Source organism: Cylas formicarius, unplaced genomic scaffold, assembly GCF_029955315.1.
Source record: "Cylas formicarius isolate icCylForm1 unplaced genomic scaffold, icCylForm1.1 PGA_scaffold_3__17_contigs__length_32017465, whole genome shotgun sequence".
Lineage (NCBI taxonomy): Eukaryota > Metazoa > Arthropoda > Insecta > Coleoptera > Brentidae > Cylas > Cylas formicarius.
The window spans coordinates 6,681,443-6,702,006 of NW_026844326.1; the positions used below are offsets into that span (position 1 = coordinate 6,681,443).

The 20,564-nt window shown below is 34.7% G+C and overlaps 4 protein-coding genes across 8 annotated transcripts in view; 3 read left to right on the top strand and 1 right to left on the bottom strand.

Moving 5' to 3' along the window:
- Nucleotides 1-3,230: 3,230 nt before the first annotated feature.
- Nucleotides 3,231-4,512, top strand: LOC132699945 (thioredoxin domain-containing protein 9). The gene has a single exon (XM_060666944.1). The coding sequence runs from the start codon at nt 3,472-3,474 to the stop codon at nt 4,216-4,218; it is 747 nt and encodes a 248-aa protein (XP_060522927.1). The 5' UTR covers nt 3,231-3,471; the 3' UTR covers nt 4,219-4,512.
- LOC132699946 (charged multivesicular body protein 6-B) lies at nt 4,234-5,546 on the bottom strand. Its single transcript, XM_060666945.1, has 5 exons — nt 5,210-5,546; nt 5,045-5,154; nt 4,751-4,991; nt 4,530-4,695; nt 4,234-4,372 (listed from the first exon to the last, which is right to left on the bottom strand). Exons 1-5 carry the CDS (start codon nt 5,273-5,275, stop codon nt 4,320-4,322), a joined length of 636 nt encoding a protein of 211 aa, XP_060522928.1. The 5' UTR covers nt 5,276-5,546; the 3' UTR covers nt 4,234-4,319.
- A 500-nt stretch (nt 5,547-6,046) lies between these two features.
- LOC132699931 (exosome complex component RRP40) lies at nt 6,047-10,736 on the top strand. 4 transcript variants are annotated; one of them, XR_009618572.1, is made up of 6 exons: nt 6,047-6,539; nt 6,614-6,871; nt 6,991-7,251; nt 8,387-8,572; nt 8,633-9,585; nt 9,638-9,993. XR_009618572.1 is itself a non-coding variant. In XM_060666923.1 (4 exons), the coding sequence occupies exons 1-4, from the start codon at nt 6,149-6,151 to the stop codon at nt 7,807-7,809; spliced, it is 963 nt and encodes a 320-aa protein (XP_060522906.1). In that variant the 5' UTR covers nt 6,047-6,148; the 3' UTR covers nt 7,810-8,332. The 4 variants fall into 4 exon arrangements, 2 of the variants coding, with proteins under 2 accessions (XP_060522906.1, XP_060522907.1); XR_009618573.1 differs by lacking the exons at nt 8,633-9,585; nt 9,638-9,993 and adding an exon at nt 7,757-7,935 and having other exon boundaries at nt 8,387-8,506; XM_060666923.1 differs by lacking the exons at nt 8,387-8,572; nt 8,633-9,585; nt 9,638-9,993 and adding an exon at nt 7,757-8,332.
- A 649-nt stretch (nt 10,737-11,385) lies between these two features.
- Nucleotides 11,386-20,564, top strand: part of LOC132700154 (serine protease persephone-like) — a 33,962-nt gene continuing 24,783 nt past the window's right edge. The window contains exons 1-5 of one of the 2 annotated variants that reach the window (XM_060667303.1): nt 11,386-11,514; nt 11,650-11,853; nt 11,911-12,154; nt 12,839-13,918; nt 13,997-14,112. In XM_060667303.1, the coding sequence (XP_060523286.1) occupies nt 13,752-13,918; nt 13,997-14,112 (283 nt within the window). In that variant the 5' untranslated portion in view covers nt 11,386-11,514; nt 11,650-11,853; nt 11,911-12,154; nt 12,839-13,751. Of the gene's footprint in view, nt 11,515-11,649; nt 11,854-11,910; nt 12,155-12,838; nt 13,919-13,996; nt 14,113-20,564 lie in introns of those variants that run through there. The other variant, XM_060667307.1, reaches the window with a different exon arrangement.

Sequence of the window (20,564 nt, forward strand, 5' to 3'; positions counted from 1 at the left end):
CTATAACCCCTACTTCGAACAATGATTGTCTCATATACAGGGTTTTTATGCGCAAAAGATTTAAAATATTCTAAAAAGTTCCGTTTTTGTTGGTAAATTATTGGCCACAAATGAAAAACCGTTAAAGATGGGATAATTTTATTTGAACAGTATCGTAAAGCGTGTCGTGAGAGAGTTTCAGGTTTCGTCAGTTATACGGGGCGCGCTACGCGCTACGAACTTGTGTGACGATTTTTCGAAAGCAATCTTGTTATTTTTGAAGACTCTTCAAAACCGTTCAAGAACTCCCAAAATTTTGTGTATAAATAATTTATTTTATATTAAATAATTGTCAATAACATCAACCAATTCTTCATTTCAATGGAGCTTTTAAAATACAACGCGTGCCATCTAGTGCTAAAAAGCCAGAACAACTTCATTTTTGGAAAACAGCAAATTGGAAAAGAAAGCAAAACGATTTATCAATCGTTGGCCTACAACAAGTATATCTCACCGACTCTAAACGTTTTGCGCTCAATATATGTGCTATAAATAGATTGCATATTCGTCCATTAGAGATTGGACCCCACGGTTGATGATTCTGAACGATCACGGACTAGATCCGATGCTCTGAAGGTTAGCTGAAATTCGTCGCTTCCTGAGTTGAGCTGCTTTCGGAATTTGGTCAGCCGTGGAATTTAATTAAAAATTATTTTTTCGTGGATTTGTTTGTATTATTGCGTCTTTGTGGTTCATTAATGTTGAAATTTGGGTTGACGTAGGTTTTATAAGTATTTTAATGATTAGTGGTGTAAACTGTTCGTTTTACGAGGACCGAATTAATCAATCAGCGGCTGATTTCGCATTTCAATTTTTGTTGCAAACATAAGCCGCAACAGTCACTGAATCCGAACAGTCCGAACGACTATTCAGATTTTAAATTTGAATTATTATTCCTATATGTTCTGCTTGCTGTTTTAGTTAGTATATCTACGTTCTGCTTTTTATTGCATCATGATTTTATCAAAGTAGGTGCTACGTATTGACTGTACCAGTAATACATTAATTTAATTAAATTAAATACCTGTGTGGAAATACATATTTCATTCAATATTCATTTAAACACAATAGTAAATCTACCAATCGATGTCGCAACTGAATACTTTAGAATTATTACAATACTCCCATTCCTTTTCCGTGGCCTGTCTCAGTCATGCATTTAAATCTTAAACCATTCAAATAAATCGAATTCCTGTCTTGTATTCCGTCACTCAGACCGGTCAGGACGGCAAGGAGAGCGAACAAATTGAACAAATCATTACGAACAAGCGGGATTCGGTCATTCGATCCTATCAAGTGATTGAATCAAAGTGACCGAATCAATCGCGATTGACACAACTCTTTGCCTGACGTATAGTACAGAACTCTGACGGGAAGTATTAAACTAATTGATATTAGAACGCAATTTGTAATGCATCTTGGAATAGATATGATTTTAAGAAATTTTAGGTTAACGTTCATGCCAATCCATATTAACTTCGGATTGGAAAGAATAAAAAAATCCGAACAAATAGTGATGGGAAATTCGATTACATGGAGTTCTTATTACGAGCATTCCACAAAAGCTAGCGCATAAATATCTGAATCTTAGTGCGACTAGATTTATATACATGTATCATACAAGATGTATGCACGTCCCAAAAAGTTTGATATCGGTTTCCACGATGTGGATTTAGTGTTTTGAGTTTTCAGTGTACGTCTTAAAGTGATAATCGTCGTCGGCCCCGTCGTTTTTCCCCGGTCACGCCGGAATGGAGGCCGGATGGGCCCGGATGGTCCGCGGTGGAAGGGGGGGGAAGCCGATTTTTTTGGTATCGGTCAGAATCGTTTTTTGCTAGCTGAGCAAATTATTGGTTATTTTTCTTCTTTGTACGTGGTGGTCATTGACCAGAAGCGAAAATCCTCGACGGAAGTCGGCAATGGGCGAATGATCCTAGCAGTCGAGCCCAACATTTTTTGTGAAACGCATAATTGAATTGAATTTGATTCTGTGGTGGAGCATTGCACGCCGAGGTTTAAACTCCGTTCGCTCCCGACAGAATCCCTTGTATTCGTCCCAAAAAGTTTGATATCGGTTTCCACGGTGTGGATTTGGTGTTTTGAGTGTTTAGTGTATGTTTTAAATTGATAATCGTCGTCGGCCCCGTCGTTTTTCCCTGTTCCCGCCGGTATGGAGGCCGAACGGGCCCGGATGGTCCGCGGTGGAAGCAGGGGGAAGCCGATTTTTTTGGTATCGGTCAGAATCGTTTTTTGCTAGCTGAGCAAATTATTGGTTATTTTTCTTCTTTGTACGTGGTGGTCATTGACCAGAAGCGAAAATCCTCGACGGAAGTCGGCAATGGGCGAATGATCCTAGCAGTCGAGCCCAACATTTTTTGTGAAACGCATAATTGAATTGAATTTGATTCTGTGGTGGAGCATTGCACGCCGAGGTTTAACCTCCGTTCGCTCCCGACAGAATCCCTTGTATTCGTCCCAAAAAGTTTGATATCGGTTTCCACGGTGTGGATTTGGTGTTTTGAGTGTTTAGTGTATGTTTTAAAGTGATAATCGTCGTTTTTCCCTGTTCCCGCCGGTATGGAGGCCGAACGGGCCCAGATGGTCCGCGGTGGAAGCGGGGGGAAGCCGATTTTTTTGGTATCGGTCAGAATCGTTTTTTGCTAGCTGAGCAAATTATTGGTTATTTTTCTTCTTTGTACGTGGTGGTCATTGACCAGAAACGAAAATCCTCGACGGAAGTCGGCAATGGGCGAATGATCCTAGCAGTCCAGCCCAACATTTTTTGTGAAACGCAAAATTGAATTGAATTGAAATTGTATGTGTTGTTGGATTCTGTGGTGGAGCATTGCACGCGGCGGTTTAACCTCCGTTCGCTCCCGACAGAATCCCTTGTATTCGTCCTCAAAAGTTTGATATCGGTTTCCACTGTGCGGACTTAGTGTGTTTAGTGTTCAGTGCATGTTTTTAAGTTATAATTGTCGTCGGCCCCCTCGTTTTTCCCTGTTCACGCCGGTATGGAGGCCGGATGGCCGGGGTGGAAGCGGGGGAAGCCGCTTTTTTTGGTATAGGTCAGAATCGTTTTTTGCTAGCTGAACAAATTATTGGTTATTTTTCTTCTTTGTACGTGGTGGTCATTGACCAGAAGCGAAAATCCTCGACGGAAGTCGGCAATGGGCGAATGATCCTAGCAGTCGTGCCCAACATTTTTTTGTGAAACGCATAATTGAATTGAATTGTATGTGTTGTTACTTTAATTTTATTGCACATGAAATTTGAAACTCCATTTTTTCAAATATATGCAAACATTTCTTAGTGGTTAACGAATTGTGCCTTTCAAACGTGTGAAAAATAATTTTTAACCCCGGTGACAATCTCTACTGACTGAAGACGAAATCCTTGTCAAGCATTCCTGCGCTACTACAATAATACAACATGGAAGATCAGCTGCTTAAGGTCACTAAAGTTATTGAAAAGCAAGTAGACGCGGCTATTGAAAAAATAGACAGTCTGGATGTAAATGATCTTGAAGAGCTGCGCAAAAATCGTATCAAGGAGTTTCAGAAACTAGAAGAAAAAAAAAAGGAATGGCTTCAGAATGAACATGGAAAATATGAGGAATTGTCTGAAGAAAAATCTTTTTTTGATGTCATAAAAAGATCCGAAAATATAGTGTTGCACTTTTACAGAGATTCATCTGAAAGATGTAGAATAGTTGACAAACATCTTCAAATTTTAGCCTCCAAACACATTGAGGCTCGTTTTACTAAACTAAATGCAGAAAAGTGTCCATTCTTGGCCGAGAGGCTTAAAATTAAGACAATTCCAACCATTGTTTTAATTAAAAATACTGTAATGGTTGACAAAATAATTGGTTTTACTCAGTTGGGTAATAGAGACGATTTTACATCAGATATGCTCGAATGGAGAATTGCCCAAAGCGATACTATAAACTACGATGGAGATTTATCCACTCCCCCAGATCAACAGATAAAACATAAGGGATATGGCAAAAAAATTCGAGATGGTGCATTCAACGGAGAGGACGATGATTTGGACATTGAAGAATATGCTTTAAATCGTGACAATTTGAAATCAGAAAATCTTGCCAACGTTAAAAGTTCAGCACCATCTACTGAATTAACGCCAGAAGAAGCTGCGGAATTGGGGTTGGATGAATGAAAAACTATTGGTTGATTGCTTTGATTTACTAATATACAAAATTTAAGTATTAAATTATTTTTAAACAAATTTGGTATATTAAAACACAATATTTTTATGGTTTAAGCTTCCATAGCAACTGCCTCCTTTTGTTTGGGCTTCTCTGTGTTTTTTTCTGAAATTAAACATATTACACCACAATCTCTCCAATGCTATTAAAAATATGGAAGGAAATCATTACAAATTGGAACACACAATGAATCATCATAACAAGGAAAAATATGTTAACAATCTCAAAATAAATTATTAACTTTATTTAGTAATTATTTTACCTTTACTGATTAATTGATCCTTAATCACCCATCCGTCATCTTCAGCATCAATTGGTTCTTCTGAAGGAACATCTGGCATTTCTTCTTTTAGAATTTGTGCCAGTTCATCTTCAACTGCCTCTTCATCTTCTTGTGTTAACACACCACTTAATAAGCTTGATATTTCCTAAAAATTGACAGCAAATAAGATTGAAGTCTTGATTTTAAGAGCATTAACTCACGTCTTGTTTATCTTTAGCTTCCTTGGTTTCTTCCAAAATTGCTTCTATATCAGCAATATTAAGAGCTTCATTAACTTTTTTCAAGGCTTCGTTTCCTTGTTTTAAGCCTTCAACTACTTGCAATTCAACTTGTGCAAACTCAATATCATGTGTTAATTTCTCAACATTTTCTAATTGACCATCGGTTTTTACCAATAACTGTTCTTGGTAACGTTTTTTTCTTAACAACAACTTTGCTCGACTAAAACACGAAAAAGCAAATGTCTAAAAGTTGGGTGGTCAAAGTGTACTTACTCTCTTTGTCCTTTTGCTAATAACTTTCTCGCTAATTCCCTATCCGATGCTAATGTAAGTTCTATCCGTCGCTGATATTGTTTAAGTTTATCTCTTTGTTGTTTCAATTGCTAAAACAATTTTGTAAGGAATCCCAATAGATTCAAGTCAATAAATTATTGTTACCAACACAGCTTTATCATGAGATGTAACCCTACTTGGAGGTTTTTTCTTTCCAAATATAATACCCATTTTTTCATTTATTCACAACTTTTTCAAAAATATAAAATTTATTAGATTTGAAACAAATACATTGTTTTGATACATCATGGATACATATTTGGCATATAACACTGATAATGACAACTGACGTAGAATTTACCTAACTTGTAAGCAATATTTATAGAAATCATTCGCTCAACAACGGTTTTATTATTATCCAGGCATGAGAAGATGCATCAATACGAATGGTTATAAGTTCCTCATCAAAAGCCGTATTATTGCTTTAGGATTCATGTACAAGCACAGTCACAGAATAGTGTTGGTTTCTCCCATGAGCTAACAATATCGGTTGTGGAATGATAATAGAACTGCAAAACTCTCGTGAACGCAGAGTAGAATAATAATTATATTGCATAAATAAGCATGCATGTGGATGGCTGTTCGCTCAATCAACATTTTAATTAACCTCACCCTTCTTTCTCTCGCCCTATCATCATAGACCGCTTACACCCCAATTTTTCGTCTTTTTTAATATAGCAATTTCAGCTAACTTAAAATAAAATAGTTAAAATTCATACACTTGGATATTTCTATTGGCAATTTTTAAATCGCTAAACCGCAAATGTCATACGAAAATTAACGATTTACTCAAAGACGCGAATAACGAAAAATTTCGTATTACTATCATATTTTTAAATAATTTTTTTCTTTTGAAACATCTTGACTACTAGGCCAATAAGTGAAATCATGTGTAGTAATCACGGACACCTGTTTTTGGAAGCCTGTCAGTTACGGCGCGTCCCGTCGGAACTTAAATAATAAGAACTTAACCTTGCTTATTTCATTTTCACTTTGTTTTTATTTTTATATTTCGTTTTTAATAAGGTTTTTAAGTAATTAATAATGTGTAAAATGAAATTCGAGTGTTCCGAATGTCAAACATTTTTCAGTAAACTATCTAACTTAAGAAAGCACGCGAGGAAATTCCACCCAAAGGAGGTAACAAAATTGGCGCCTTTACGATATAAAAAATGTTCCCCTGATTCGGATAATATTGGCTGCAAGTTATGTGACAAGGTGTTTTTACGCAAAAATAGTTTAAATAGACATATCAAAACAATGCATCATGAAACTCTAGTCAAAATCACAAGAGTGACTAAAAAATGTGCCTTGTGTGATTATAGGGATATTATTAAAAAAAATCTAATTATACATTACGAAAGCGTACATGAAATTCGCTTGAAATGGCATCAGTTGATGTTTTCTACAATGGATGAGTTCAACCAATGGAAAAGTAAGTACCCAATGCTTGATCGGTCTCTTTAAAATGTTTTGTTATTAGTGACACCAAACTCACCAAATTTTTAGCGCAAATGGAAAACAAAACATATTCCAAATTTATTAAAAAAAGCACAACAGTATCTAAATTGCACACATTCATTCAGTATAATTGCCATCGTTCGGGAACATTTATCCCAGAAGGAAAAGGAAAACGTCACCTCAAGACACAGGGCTCCAGCAAAATTAATGCTTACTGCCCAGCTAACATACAAGTATTTATTGAAAATGATCACCAGTTAAGTGTCAAATATCTGGAAACCCATGTTGGACATAAACTTGATATTGGTAAGTACCAATTTCCCTTTTCTCATATATTATACCAAAATTGAAACAATCATACACTTGTATGAGTATTGTATTGTATGAGTTTAGAAACTTCGTATATGATTTTTTTTAAATTTAAGGTCACTTACATTTAACAGAAATGGAAAGAAAAAACATTGCTTCCAAGATTGCCCTTAACATTCCATTTGATGCTATATTGGATGAGATCCGAGACTCAATTACTGATGATACTCCCAAAAGGATACACCTTACAACAAGAAAAGATCTTCTAAATATACAAACTAGTTTTAATTTGTGTTCTTCATCAATTCACAATTCTAATGATGCCATTAGTGTCGAACCTTGGGTGGGAAAGGAGATCAATGAAACTGCTCTTAGTGGTAGGTACATATTTGTATTTTTTTTTTTAATTTTTAACTTCCGATGAATACTTTGCTTAAAAATGTGTTCACCGTTCGGTATGAACAACTAAGCAGGTATCAAATAAGGTTTTTAAGTTACAATCCAATAATGAAGCTATAGTTGTGAGCATTGAAAGTGGAAGGGTATCTGACAGATCTTTTTATTTCCATCATTTCCAGAATAGCAAAAAAATTATGAGGTCTATCAGAGGGTGTCCCACTTTTAGTGCTTATGACTCACCAAGTAGCCAGCAGGGCAATATCTGAAAATTGTCAGAAAGACTTGGATTGAAAAATCTTATAACTAAAGCCGGCAATAGAAAACATATAACAGATGAAGTGGAAACCATTGTAAAACTGAGATCAATTTGATTTTTTTTTGGTTAAACCCTATTTGCTATGTCTCTTAAGAGAATGTGGTAATGGGTTATAAATAAATATCCATAATTTTAAAATGGCTGAACCCACTTTGTTGTTGTTTCAGGCTATCAACGCTGCCCAGAGCCAATTGAATTAGATTATTTGTATCGCCGCTAGAGGGCGCTTTGCGACATGAATATAAATAAAATTTATTTTCGCAAAAAAATTAAATGCTATGTGACTTTTATTGCAACAATAGATAGCCAAATTAGAGTCTAACACGCCAGTGAAAACCAGATTTCGGTATCCTTTTTCCTAGCCTATCTTATCAGTAGAAGAAATAAGAACTCAAAATAATATCACATCTTTGGGAATATTTTCAATATACTCGCCATTATTTAATTTTCCTTGCTTTAGGAAAATATGTATTACTTTACTGTTAAAATATAAAAATTGTATTTAAAAATTTAATATTTAATGTCAAAAACGGTTAGACTTAGGTATTGGACATTATACACATTATGTCTGCAATTTTGTTTAATATTTAAAAATGAAGTAATATACTAGGTGTTCCATTTAAAATAAGAAAGTTGGTATTCGCTCACGAAAAATTAGATACAACTTTTGGCTCTATCCCCTATAGTATCGGAGATAGGTAGTGTCTGTCCCAAGATAAACGGCCCACCCTTTACATAATATTTTAGTAGATTGTAGGTAATATTTTTCTTCATGGTTGACATAATTATATTTTTAGATACATCAATTGAAGACCGAAAACAGCATCTTTTTCAAAGGTATCATGAAATTTTATCAAGTTCTAACTCGCATGAAAAGTTGGATGTAGTACAAAATGTTATAAATTCTCTAACCCCAGTCTTGGCCGCGGTTAAATCAATGAAAGAAAGCTAAATTTCCCAATTTCTGATACAAAGAAACTTAGGTAAGTAGGTTTTCCAAAATATTTTTTCTATATGTTTAAATGGGATTTTTTGTTTTTTAGTTTTTTTTTACTTATATGCAGATATTTAACATATAGAGGGATATGTGCACAAAATTATGGCTGTGCACCTTAAGAAGCATAATAATTGTTATTATGCCATGAATACTACTTTCTCTATAAGTATGTACTGATGTGGTCTGTAATTTTTAGGTTAAAAGTTTGTAGTTCGTATTTAAATATTGGAAGTTTTTGTAGGGATACAGTGCGTCCAGATTTGGTCTTTCGTTAATGTATTACGAACTTGGAAACTACTATAGAAAAAGTTTTAGATCAGTGTACGAATTTATCTTTCTTGGTTTTGTTGGTTGGTTTTTGGTTTTCCAGAACATTTCCATTCGAACCCGGATTTTTAATTTTGGATTTTAAGAACTTCTGCTCTGCCAAAACCAATAAGTATCACACTTATTGGAAAAAGTGTCAAAGAAAGCATGTCCTGTCTCTCTTGCACATTAATTTCATATAAAAAGTAACAAAGATATAAAGCTCTCTAATAAGTACAATACATCAATGGTTTTGGGATATAAGAATATATTAAAAAATCCAGGTTCTATTTGGAAAATAAAGTTGATGATGGTTCAAAAAAGGGAAACATTATTAACTTGAATTTCAAAAATTGACTTTAATAATTTTTTCTCCATTGTACCTTTTTTCTAATAGTTTCTAAGATCCCAATACATTAACCAACACATATGGACATATACTGTAGGGTTATTTCGCAACTTCTTAATATATTTTAACGGGGTTTGATGGGAATGACAACTCGTCGCACTACATACTCGTGTTTAATCAAATTTATGTAAAAAACAAAACCAAACGTTACATAATGAAGAAACAATAACAAAAAAGAAATAAAACTTCCATGGAAACGATAACCAATCTGACGACTGACAGTTTTCAAAAGTCTGCGTCACGACTATCCTTGGTCCGTGACCGTTACAATATAAGAGGCGGTCGTAAGTTATATAGTATGTTACTTATTGAATATTATTTTTGTTAATGTTATAGGAGATTAAATAAAATTCCGATAATTAAGAAACAACAATTCAATTATTTGTATATCATTAGTATCAAGAAAAAATCGAGAATATAAATTTCAAATCCAATATCCAAGTATTATTGTACGAAAAGTACGTACATGCATGAGTCGATATTCGAATTTAACGCCATTTAAAACTACATATCGTAATAAAAATTAGGAGCCACGAACCCCGGCTGGCCAAATACTATTTCCACCACAAAGGTATTCCTTGGTGTAGCGCAGTGGCCATGGTAGTGGAACACTCGCTATATCACAGAATACTAAACCAAGTTGTTGGATTCTGTGGCTGTGTGTAATAGGTTAGAGTAGTATTTAAAACAGTTAATTAATTTAATTTTGGTTTCATGAAGTCTGTAATTAAAGGAGATTTTTATTTTCCCGGAGAAGTAATCAAAGATGTAAAATCCAAAGACAAACAAACCATTATAGGACCAGGACTGCGACGAAACGAAGACGACCCCAACACTTTAGTGGTATCGCTGGCCGGTATTCTTCATCATAAGCCACCGAATACTTTCTGGATTGAAGGAAATCGGAATCGATATATTCCCAAGAGAGGCGATCTCGTTGTGGGTGTAGTTGTAAAAAAATCAACAGATCAACTAAAAGTTGACATTGGTAGTGCTGAAACCGCATCATTATCTATGTTGGCTTTTGAAGGGGCCACTAAGAAACAAAAACCCGACGTTCAAGTGGGTGATGCGGTTTACGCGAAAGTATTAAATGCTCGTAAGGAAATGGAACCTGAACTTGTGTGTATTGACGCATACTACAAAGCTGGCCGACTGGGTGTACTTTCCAATGACGGTTTTCTTATGAATATTAGCCTAAAATTGGTACACTCTTTACTAAATATTGAAAATCCGTTGCTACGGATATTGGGGAAAAAGTTTCCATATGAGGTAGCTGTAGGTGTTAATGGAAAAGTATGGATTCGGGCAAATCGATCAAGGGATGTCTTAATTGTATGCCAGGCATTCAGAGCTGCAGAGCATCAGAACGACAAATCTATTGTAGAGTTGTGCAGACAATATTTATAAAACTTTATTTTGTTTTTGGCACGTGTTTAAATGAACCTTCCCACCTGCTCCTAGAACCAATATTGTTTATTACAGGATTTAATTATTTACTAATGGTAGACTTGGTAAATGAAGGCTATTTTGTTTTATGAAAAATATATGGATAAAATTATTCCCAATGAAGAAACAAAAAATAACTTACTTATTAGGAAATATTTGCAGAGTAAATTATACCATATCGTCGAAAGACAAGTATTTTGACCCACTTCCAACTATATAATTTATACAAACCACAAACATCTAAAGCTAGTGTGTGTATATATATATATATATATATATATATATATATATATATATATATATATATATATATATATATATATATATATATATATGTGAGAATTTAAGTTCAATAAAGGAGTGGTATTTAAATCTAATTGATCGTTAAGCAATACATTTGAATGTCTCATTTTGTTAATCTCCATGGCTTCCAATAAATTTAATTTTCTGCTTTTTGTGGCTGTATGTAAAATATAAAAATTGTCGTCAAAAATGTGTTTTTCTGTGTTTAAGTCTAGCATAATTAGAATCTAGACTATTCTTTTTAAAGCTCTATGTTCGTTAAGGCGTTTCTTGATCACTGGCTAGACTCTGGTGGCATTGATAAAATATATTGTGTTTATCTATGCTTGATATTTTTGTCTTTTATAAGTTTTCGTGGGTTGCGCTTAGCGGTTTAAAATTTGAGCGATATTTGTAAAAAATGTCCATTAGAGGATGTTTCTTGTGTAACTATAAATTCGATCCAAAAAATTTTCATATAGGTGAGTTTATTTGATAGTAAAATTGTTCCTACTTCTTTATTTCCAAACGACCAAGATTTAATCTGTCACCAGAAGCCGGTATATTTAAAGTTGTTCAGCAAATCAATGAAAGTAAAATAATTTTTTATGTTTCAGTTTTCCTCTACGTGAGGCCATTAAAAAGCAATGGATAGAAGTGTGTGATCTACTTCTGAGGGATAATCTGACGAATTTGTTCATATGTTCTTAACATGTTTGACCAGAAAATTATCATAAGCCACACACTTTCAACAAAATATAAACTGAAATTAGGAGCTATACCAGAAGACATTTTCAGTTTACCTTTCAATTGTTGTGATGGTAAGAACCAAACCTACTAAAAAATGTATATTTTGATTGAATTAAAATAAATTATAGAATGTCACAGAACAAACCATAAAGGGAGACGTTTTTCTAAACCAAGATACATTAATGAGATTTCCACATCCCAAGAAAAAAGACCAAGAGCGAAATGGGTTATAGCACTGGTTAAGAGACATTCCAAAAATCAAGCAACTACAATAAAAAAAACTCCATGATGCCAAACATTTATTGCATAAAATGGTTAAAACTTTAGGAGGTATGGTTGATTGATTAAAAAGAAAGCTTTCTGAACAGGCTGGTGAGTACTTTTAGTGGAATATTTTACTATAAATGTTGTCTATATGTTTAATTTGGAATTACACAGATTCTTCCATATTTTTTTGGTTGTTACAAGTTTTTTTTAGAAAAACTAAAAACAGGTTAGTCAATTATAATAATTTGGCCAAAGGATAATAATACTCCTGAAATAAAAATATGTAACTGTAATATTGAGTGTAATAAATAATTTTACAGCATACTCAACATCCACAAAAAAAAGTTTGGACAGGGATTTTGAATAATACAATTATTGTACCTTATTTCTTAGATCAAAATCTTATGGAAGCTTGATTTTTACAATTTCTTCAAAATGACTTAATTCCTGCTCTTTCCTAAATCTAAATCACTCTGGTTTGTCAGATTTGATGTCGACAGAATGGCGCTGCGACCCATATTTATTTATTTATTCTTTCAAAAGTGACACTATTTTACAAATGTATCTAAAATATTAATTAACTTATAGTAACTTAAACTAGGGTATAATAACAAAAAGAAAGTAAACTATGGACAGTAAAAGCTATATATCGTTCAGATGGCACACCATTTGATACATTATTATTTAACATAAGGATAAAAAATCTTAGTACTAAAAATCAATTTAACAAAATACTGAGGTAATCAGTGGTATTTTATTGATTTACAAAGGAGACCAGTCTATTTAAAGGCATATATTCTGAGCATGTCGAATATTACTCAGTACAGGAGACAAAAGGAGACTCTCTCAATTCTTTAGAAGGGACATGAAAATTAAAACTTGAAAGAATACAAGGAGAATCAATAACACCATTTATCACACGAAGGAAAAAACATAGATCCAGAAATTTTCTATGGTCATCTGGAATAGCCACTCCATGAAGCCACCCACTTCAAGGAGCTCCATTCGTAAACCTCTCTGGCCCATCCAATACCTAAAATACCATTAAAATTTGTTCTGCACAGCCTCGATTCGGTGTTTGTGAATTTCATAAAAAGGAGGCCAGATACTCAAATTATGGTATTTCTCCAATGGTGGATTGGTAGAAATGGATCGATTGTATGACCTGAAAGATCTGCATCACCATTGGATTTTTTCCTCTGGGGATGTTTAAAATCAAAAGTGTATAAGAAAAACCACAAAATTTAGATCATTTAAAAATAGAATTACATATGAAATAACGCGAATTAATGAAAATATCTTGATTAATGTTAATATTGTGAAGAAGTTAATGGTGGACATTTTCAACACCTGATAAAATAATTTCTAAATTAAGGTGCTCTGGCACTGAAATCTTTCGATATTCCACTCTAGCGCCGTATACAAGTACTAGTTTTCTAGGTTTCTTTCGTTTCTTCTTCTCTAAAAACACGTTAAAGATCCATTACATCAGCAAGAGCCGAGAAAGGTCACGTTGGTCTGGGTCCCGGGTCACACCGGTGTCCGGGGCAATGAGGCAGCGGACGCCTTAGCCAGGGAGGGGTCCTCGCATAGGCATATAGGGCCAGAGCCCCGCTTGGGGATCGCCCCGTGTGTGAGGCGGGGAGCTCTAGAAGCCTGGGCGAGAGACCGGGCCGCGGGGAGCTGGAGCGATGCTCCGGGAATGAGGCAGGCGAGGCTTATGATGGATGGGCCCGCCCTTCCTCGGACCAGGGAGCTGCTTAGACTGACCAGGAGGGAGTGTAGAGCACTAACAGGGGCCTACACAGGACATTGCAGGCTTAGGAGGCATCTCTGCTTGCTAGGCATTGGAGACGACCCGGAGTGTAGGTGGTGCATGGAAGGGGAGGAGACCCCGTATCATCTGCTCACCGAGTGCCCTGCCTTGACATGCGACCCGGAGTGTAGGTGGTGCATGGAAGGGGAGGAGACCCCGTATCATCTGCTCACCGAGTGCCCTGCCTTGACATGGGCAAGATTGGGAGTCTTCGGAACGGGCTTGATCGATCCGGACTCAGTGCACGGTATTGGGCTAAAGGAGTTGCTGACCTTCTACAGGAGGGGCGGCATTCTGGATGCCCTCTAGAGCGGCCAAAATTTCAGTTCATGTCCATTTTATAGTATATTAAAATAAAAAAAAATTTTCTACTTTGAACATAACCACTTTGGGAACCAGTACGCGTTAAATCAATTTTCCTATTTTGAATTGCCGTTCTTATGGTTAACCGTTTATCAAAATGGTTAGGGCGCAGTAGTGCTTACATCAATCAAAATTTGGGGCTCCAGAAGTGAAAATCCGGTAAATCACGTGATCTCGGTGGTCAGTTCTGGAGTCCCATTAACTTCTAGGTTAATTCGAAGGGACTTTGGAAGTGTTTGAAGGGTGTCGCCAATCGATGTAGAAATTAATTAATTAAAAAATTGTTATTACACTTTTGGATTCTCGGAAATTTTTAGATATATTTAATGTATCTTCGTCTCAAAAATGACGTTTGCAGGACCCGCCATAATAAAAAATTTTTCCTATAAGGGAGCTTTATTATTTCATTTTAAAATTAAAAAACGTAGTGAGTTAATGTTTTTAAATGGAGCCCCCTCATGTTTATGATTTTGTCAATGGTCAATTATTTCGGAAACTGTAAATTTAACGGACAGACAACCTTATACAAAGTTACCTTAATTTTTAAAGTCAAATCAAATAAAATTATAAAAATGGTGTGATTTCGTTTGAAAAAATTGGCTTTGCGTTTGTTGTAATTTAATTTTTGTACTTCAGTTTTGTTCATTCTGTTGCAATATACATCCTAAAAATCCCCTCAATATATAAGAATAGGCCGAACATCCACAAGGAATCCATCCAATGGTGCCTGTTTTCGGAACAGCCTGGGTGTATGAAAAATTTTCTAAGTTAATTTTTTTTTAATATCAACATCCTCCCGATTCTGCTTCCTTTCGGGCGTTAAAGAATTTTTGTCCAAATTTGTCTAAAACGACTGTAGCAATTCCATTAAAATTTCGAGGGTAAAAGTTATTTCAATTAATACATGTATAACTACAAAAAGAGTTTGGACCACTTGGCTAGTGAGCTATGGCTGCAATAGTTTTTAGGTAGCTTTTAACAGACACTAAGCAGCCTTTTCAATTTTGCTATAAAAGAATAGAAAAGTCAGTGGCGCGCAGTTTTTTTTTTATAAAAATATTGCAGCGATGCCAACACGTTGGCAAGTTATCCTAACTTGTTTTGTAGTAAGATATGTACTAGTTTATATAATTTTGAACCTCCTCATTTTATTGGATGTGCCACAGTCGTTTTGGATAATCTCGGAGTAAGAAAATATAAATTCTTTAACACCCTGTAGCTACATAACGAAGCAGAATCGTAATGTTGATATGAAAAAAGTCTCATAACTACTTGTGAAATCTTCTTTTTAGCAATGACACACGTTTTTTGAAACACTGTATATATAGTTTATTAATAAATTTATAATTTTTATGGCCTATTCATAAACTATTGATGCATGGTGTGTTTGAATGCATTTAAAGTAGCTCTTATGTGCTATACATTTTTGAAAAGCTAACAAAAACCCAATTAAATTATTAACAGACGTACAGGGTGTTCCATTAAAAATAAACACGTTTACTATATATATATATATATATATATATATATATATATATATATATATATATATATATATATATATATATATATATATATATATATATATATATATATATATATATATAACAAATTTTAGTTAATTGGGGTATCGGTCCTGATGAGGGCTCAAATAAAAGGCTTTTGTGCTACACCAAGCTTTCGAAAATGTTTATTTTCTTCTTCAGGGGCTACAATATGAAAGCGGCTCTTAGTTATTTAATACTAAAGTCTTCTAGTTAAAGTACTTACTGCTACAGTGCCATTATAGGCCAACACCAAACTCATCCGGATAACAGAAAGAATCAAATACGACCGTTAATTATTATAACCGAGGGCAGCCATCTAGACGAAATTGTTATTACATTTTATTTAAACGAATTTTACTTCAAACGCAAAACGCAAATGATGGAAAGGTTTTATTCGTACGACTACCGCCAGCCGTCCAGTTTTTTTCCTTTCTTTTTTTTCCCTTTTGTTACCTCCTTTTTGCTTACAAGGCACCTAATGTATAGAGGCTTGGGACTATTTTTCTAAATTATAATTACATTGTGACGACACTATTATCAGCAAACGCAATTCGATTGACGGTCGGTTGTAAAGTTAAGACATTAGAGTAGATCACACTGAGGCCATCAATGTCAGATCTTTTATTGACCGATTTCGGTTCCAAGAAGATCTCCACCATTTCCAAAGTTGCTCTTTTGTTGTAGTTGCTTTCTTTATGGAGAATTTTTGTTTCAACAAAGTTAACATCGTGATTCATTTGGTTAGAGTGTGTTGCTAATGAACAGGTGTTCTTATTGAGTCTGCAATCACTCTTGTGTGACGTAATTCTATCTTTAAGTACTCGCGATGCCTGTCCTATGTATACCTGATCACACTGATTACAGGGGATGCTATAAATTACTTCTGAATTCTTTTGTACCTCATCCTTATCTTTTAGTTTGCTAAAGACACTCCCCAATGTTTTTGTTTGTTTATATGCTATCTTAATATTTGTTTGTGCTCTCAGAATTTTTGTGAGTGTGGTCGTTAATTCTTTAATGTATGGCAATGAAAAATAAAAACATCTCTGATCGTCCATTTCTGGGCTATCTGAGTGGACGACAGTGTTCCGCGGGTTTGGAGCTCTTAGTGGGGTCGTGCTATATAACAATTTTTTAGTCAACCTACTTGGGTATGAGTTGTTAATCAGCATGTCGTAAAGCTTATTAAGATTTTTTTGTCTTAGTGATGGGTGAGAAATCCTCTCGATTCGTGTCTTTAATGCTATGACCAAATTTATTTTTGTTTTCGTTGTATGGTAAGAGTGGAAATTCATATATCTCCCCGAACTGGTCGGTTTTATGTACCAATCTAATATAATTTTGTTATCGTTGTTCCGGATCACTTTAGTGTCCAGAAATGGTACGCTTTTATCAATTTCCTCCTCTACTGTAAATTGTATGTGTGCATCATAGCTGTTAAACACTGTGAGAGTTTCCCTCACGCAACTTTCAGGTATGGAAGTAATTATATCATCCACATATTTTTTCAGAAATGGTAACTGAAACGACAGCTTATCTACGCACACCTCAAGTAGGTCATCCATAACGTATTGAGCTAATATTGGAGAAATGATGGCACCCATCGGTGTACCTAATTTTTGTTTGTAAAATTCATTGTTAAATCTAAAATACGTTGTATCAAAGACAAACTGAAGTATCTTTAGGAAACTAATTTGTGACAAATCAGTGTGGTTTCTAATTCTGTTCCAATGTTTTTTTATACTTTTTTCTTCCAAATTATATGGAATATTACTAAATAAAGAGACGACATCCAAGCTCACAAGAACATACTTATTAGGTAATTGTTTGTCATTGATAAATGAAGAAAACTCAAATGAATCACCTGTGTAATAATCATTATTCTTATTATATGCTTTGGTTAAAACCTGAGTCAACAATGAAGCCAGTTTACTGTTCGGAGCATTAATTGATGAAATTATCGGTCTTAAGGACAATTGGGGTTTATGTATTTTGGGTAAGCCGTAAAATTTAGGACAAGTTTGATTATATATATTTAAAGTTTTGGCTACCTCATTTGTTAATTGTTTTTGATCTTTTAATGATTTGACAAGTTTGTTAGCTTTTTGTTGGTAAGTAGATGTAGGATCGCATCTGAGACGCTCGTAATAGGTCCGATCCATCAGAATTTCGTTTGATTTTTGAATGTATGTATCTTTAGACATAATAACTGTCACATTCCCTTTATCGGCCCTAGAAACGACCAACTCAGCGTGATCCTTAAAAAATTTTTTTGTCTTTTTTAACAAAATGTCTATATAGCTACGCTTTGCCGGTTGTTTTAAAAAATTAGTCAATACATTAGTAAACTTAGCTCTTACAGTATTTTTTGCGTTCTCTGGTACAACTTTAATTATAGTTTCTACATCAGCAATTAAACGTTTGACTGAGATTTCATTGCATCTTGGTGGCGCGGAAAATTTCGAACCTAAAGAGAGAAACCTCAAGACATCATCCGGGACCTCAACCTCTGAAATATTCTTAACCCAATTATCTTGTATTTTGATTGTTAAGTGATGCTGTTGCGATTTCAAGTTTTGAAATTTGTTTATGTTCTTTTTTTTGATGGTTTTGAATTTTTTATCACATGACCCTTGTTGTCTTTTACCAAATTCGTCAACAACATCACCCGGAATCAATGTCAAAACTTTCTCTCTTACTTGTTTCAGTGATTTTTCTATACGATTGATAGTTGAAATAGTGAGTGATATTTCTAAATTAATTAATTTGTTATTCAACCTGGTATTGAAATCCCGAATGCGGTCCCCCATATGTCCATCGGTCAAATCCAAAAGCATGCCCAAGTTTCTGGTCCCGTCTGTAATGTGTCTTGGTATGATCCCTGTCTGTCTGCATTTGAGTAAGAATATCTTCCTGTTTCCAAATGATGATAGTTTGCTGCCGAGCCTGGCCCATTGTTTGAGCAGTGAAACTGCTTCGTTTCCATATCGAGCTTTTATTGATTGGAAAAATCCCATTCCTGTAAAATACACAAAACGGTAGTCGTGACCGGCTAGTTGAACAACAAATTTTAGTTAATTGGGGTATCGGTCCTGATGAGGGCTCAAATAAAAGGCTTTTGTGCTACACCAAGCTTTCGAAAATGTTTATTTTCTTCTTCAGGGGCTACAATATGAAAGCGGCTCTTAGTTATTTAATACTAAAGTCTTCTAGTTAAAGTACTTACTGCTACAGTGCCATTATAGGCCAACACCAAACTCATCCGGATAACAGAAAGAATCAAATACGACCGTTAATTATTATAACCGAGGGCAGCCATCTAGACGAAATTGTTATTACATTTTATTTAAACGAATTTTACTTCAAACGCAAAACGCAAATGATGGAAAGGTTTTATTCGTAAGACTACCGCCAGCCGTCCAGTTTTTTTCCTTTCTTTTTTTTCCCTTTTGTTACCTCCTTTTTGCTTACAAGGCACCTAATGTATAGAGGCTTGGGACTATTTTTCTAAATTATAATTACATTGTGACGACACTATTATCAGCAAACGCAATTCGATTGACGGTCGGTTGTAAAGTTAAGACATTAGAGTAGATCACACTGAGGCCATCAATGTCAGATCTTTTATTGACCGATTTCGGTTCCAAGAAGATCTCCACCATTTCCAAAGTTGCTCTTTTGTTGTAGTTGCTTTCTTTATGGAGAATTTTTGTTTCAACAAAGTTAACATCGTGATTCATTTGGTTAGAGTGTGTTGCTAATGAACAGGTGTTCTTATTGAGTCTGCAATCACTCTTGTGTGACGTAATTCTATCTTTAAGTACTCGCGATGTCTGTCCTATGTATACCTGATCACACTGATTACAGGGGATGCTATAAATTACTTCTGAATTCTTTTGTACCTCATCCTTATCTTTTAGTTTGCTAAAGACACTCCCCAATGTTTTTGCTTGTTTATATGCTATCTTAATATTTGTTTGTGCTCCCCAATTGTCCTTAAGACCGATAATTTCATCAATTAATGCTCCGAACAGTAAACTGGCTTCATTGTTGACTCAGGTTTTAACCAAAGCATATAATAAGAATAATGATTATTACACAGGTGATTCATTTGAGTTTTCTTCATTTATCAATGACAAACAATTACCTAATAAGTATGTTCTTGTGAGCTTGGATGTCGTCTCTTTATTTAGTAATATTCCATATAATTTGGTAGAAAAAAGTATAAAAAAACATTGGAACAGAATTAGAAACCACACTGATTTGTCACAAATTAGTTTCCTAAAGATACTTCAGTTTGTCTTTGATACAACGTATTTTAGATTTAACAATGAATTTTACAAACAAAAATTAGGTACACCGATGGGTGCCATCATTTCTCCAATATTAGCTCAATACGTTATGGATGACCTACTTGAGGTGTGCGTAGATAAGCTGTCGTTTCAGTTACCATTTCTGAAAAAATATGTGGATGATATAATTACTTCCATACCTGAAAGTTGCGTGAGGGAAACTCTCACAGTGTTTAACAGCTATGATGCACACATACAATTTACAGTAGAGGAGGAAATTGATAAAAGCGTACCATTTCTGGACACTAAAGTGATCCGGAACAACGATAACAAAATTATATTAGATTGGTACATAAAACCGACCAGTTCGGGGAGATATATGAATTTCCACTCTTACCATACAACGAAAACAAAAATAAATTTGGTCATAGCATTAAAGACACGAATCGAGAGGATTTCTCACCCATCACTAAGACAAAAAAATCTTAATAAGCTTT

Coding starts and splice junctions, on each gene's coding strand:
- LOC132699945 (XM_060666944.1), top strand. CDS start 3,472: ATGGAAGATCAGCTGCTTAAGGTCACTAAAGTTATTGAAAAGCAAGTA.
- LOC132699946 (XM_060666945.1), bottom strand. CDS start 5,275: ATGGGTATTATATTTGGAAAGAAAAAACCTCCAAGTAGGGTTACATCT. Junction 4,992..5,044: donor TTAGCAAAAGGACAAAGAGA/GTAAGTACACTT, acceptor TTCGTGTTTTAG/TCGAGCAAAGTTGTTGTTAA. Junction 4,373..4,529: donor GGATCAATTAATCAGTAAAG/GTAAAATAATTA, acceptor GTTTAATTTCAG/AAAAAAACACAGAGAAGCCC.
- LOC132699931 (XM_060666923.1), top strand. CDS start 6,149: ATGTGTAAAATGAAATTCGAGTGTTCCGAATGTCAAACATTTTTCAGT. Junction 6,540..6,613: donor TGAGTTCAACCAATGGAAAA/GTAAGTACCCAA, acceptor CCAAATTTTTAG/CGCAAATGGAAAACAAAACA. Junction 6,872..6,990: donor TGGACATAAACTTGATATTG/GTAAGTACCAAT, acceptor TTTAAATTTAAG/GTCACTTACATTTAACAGAA.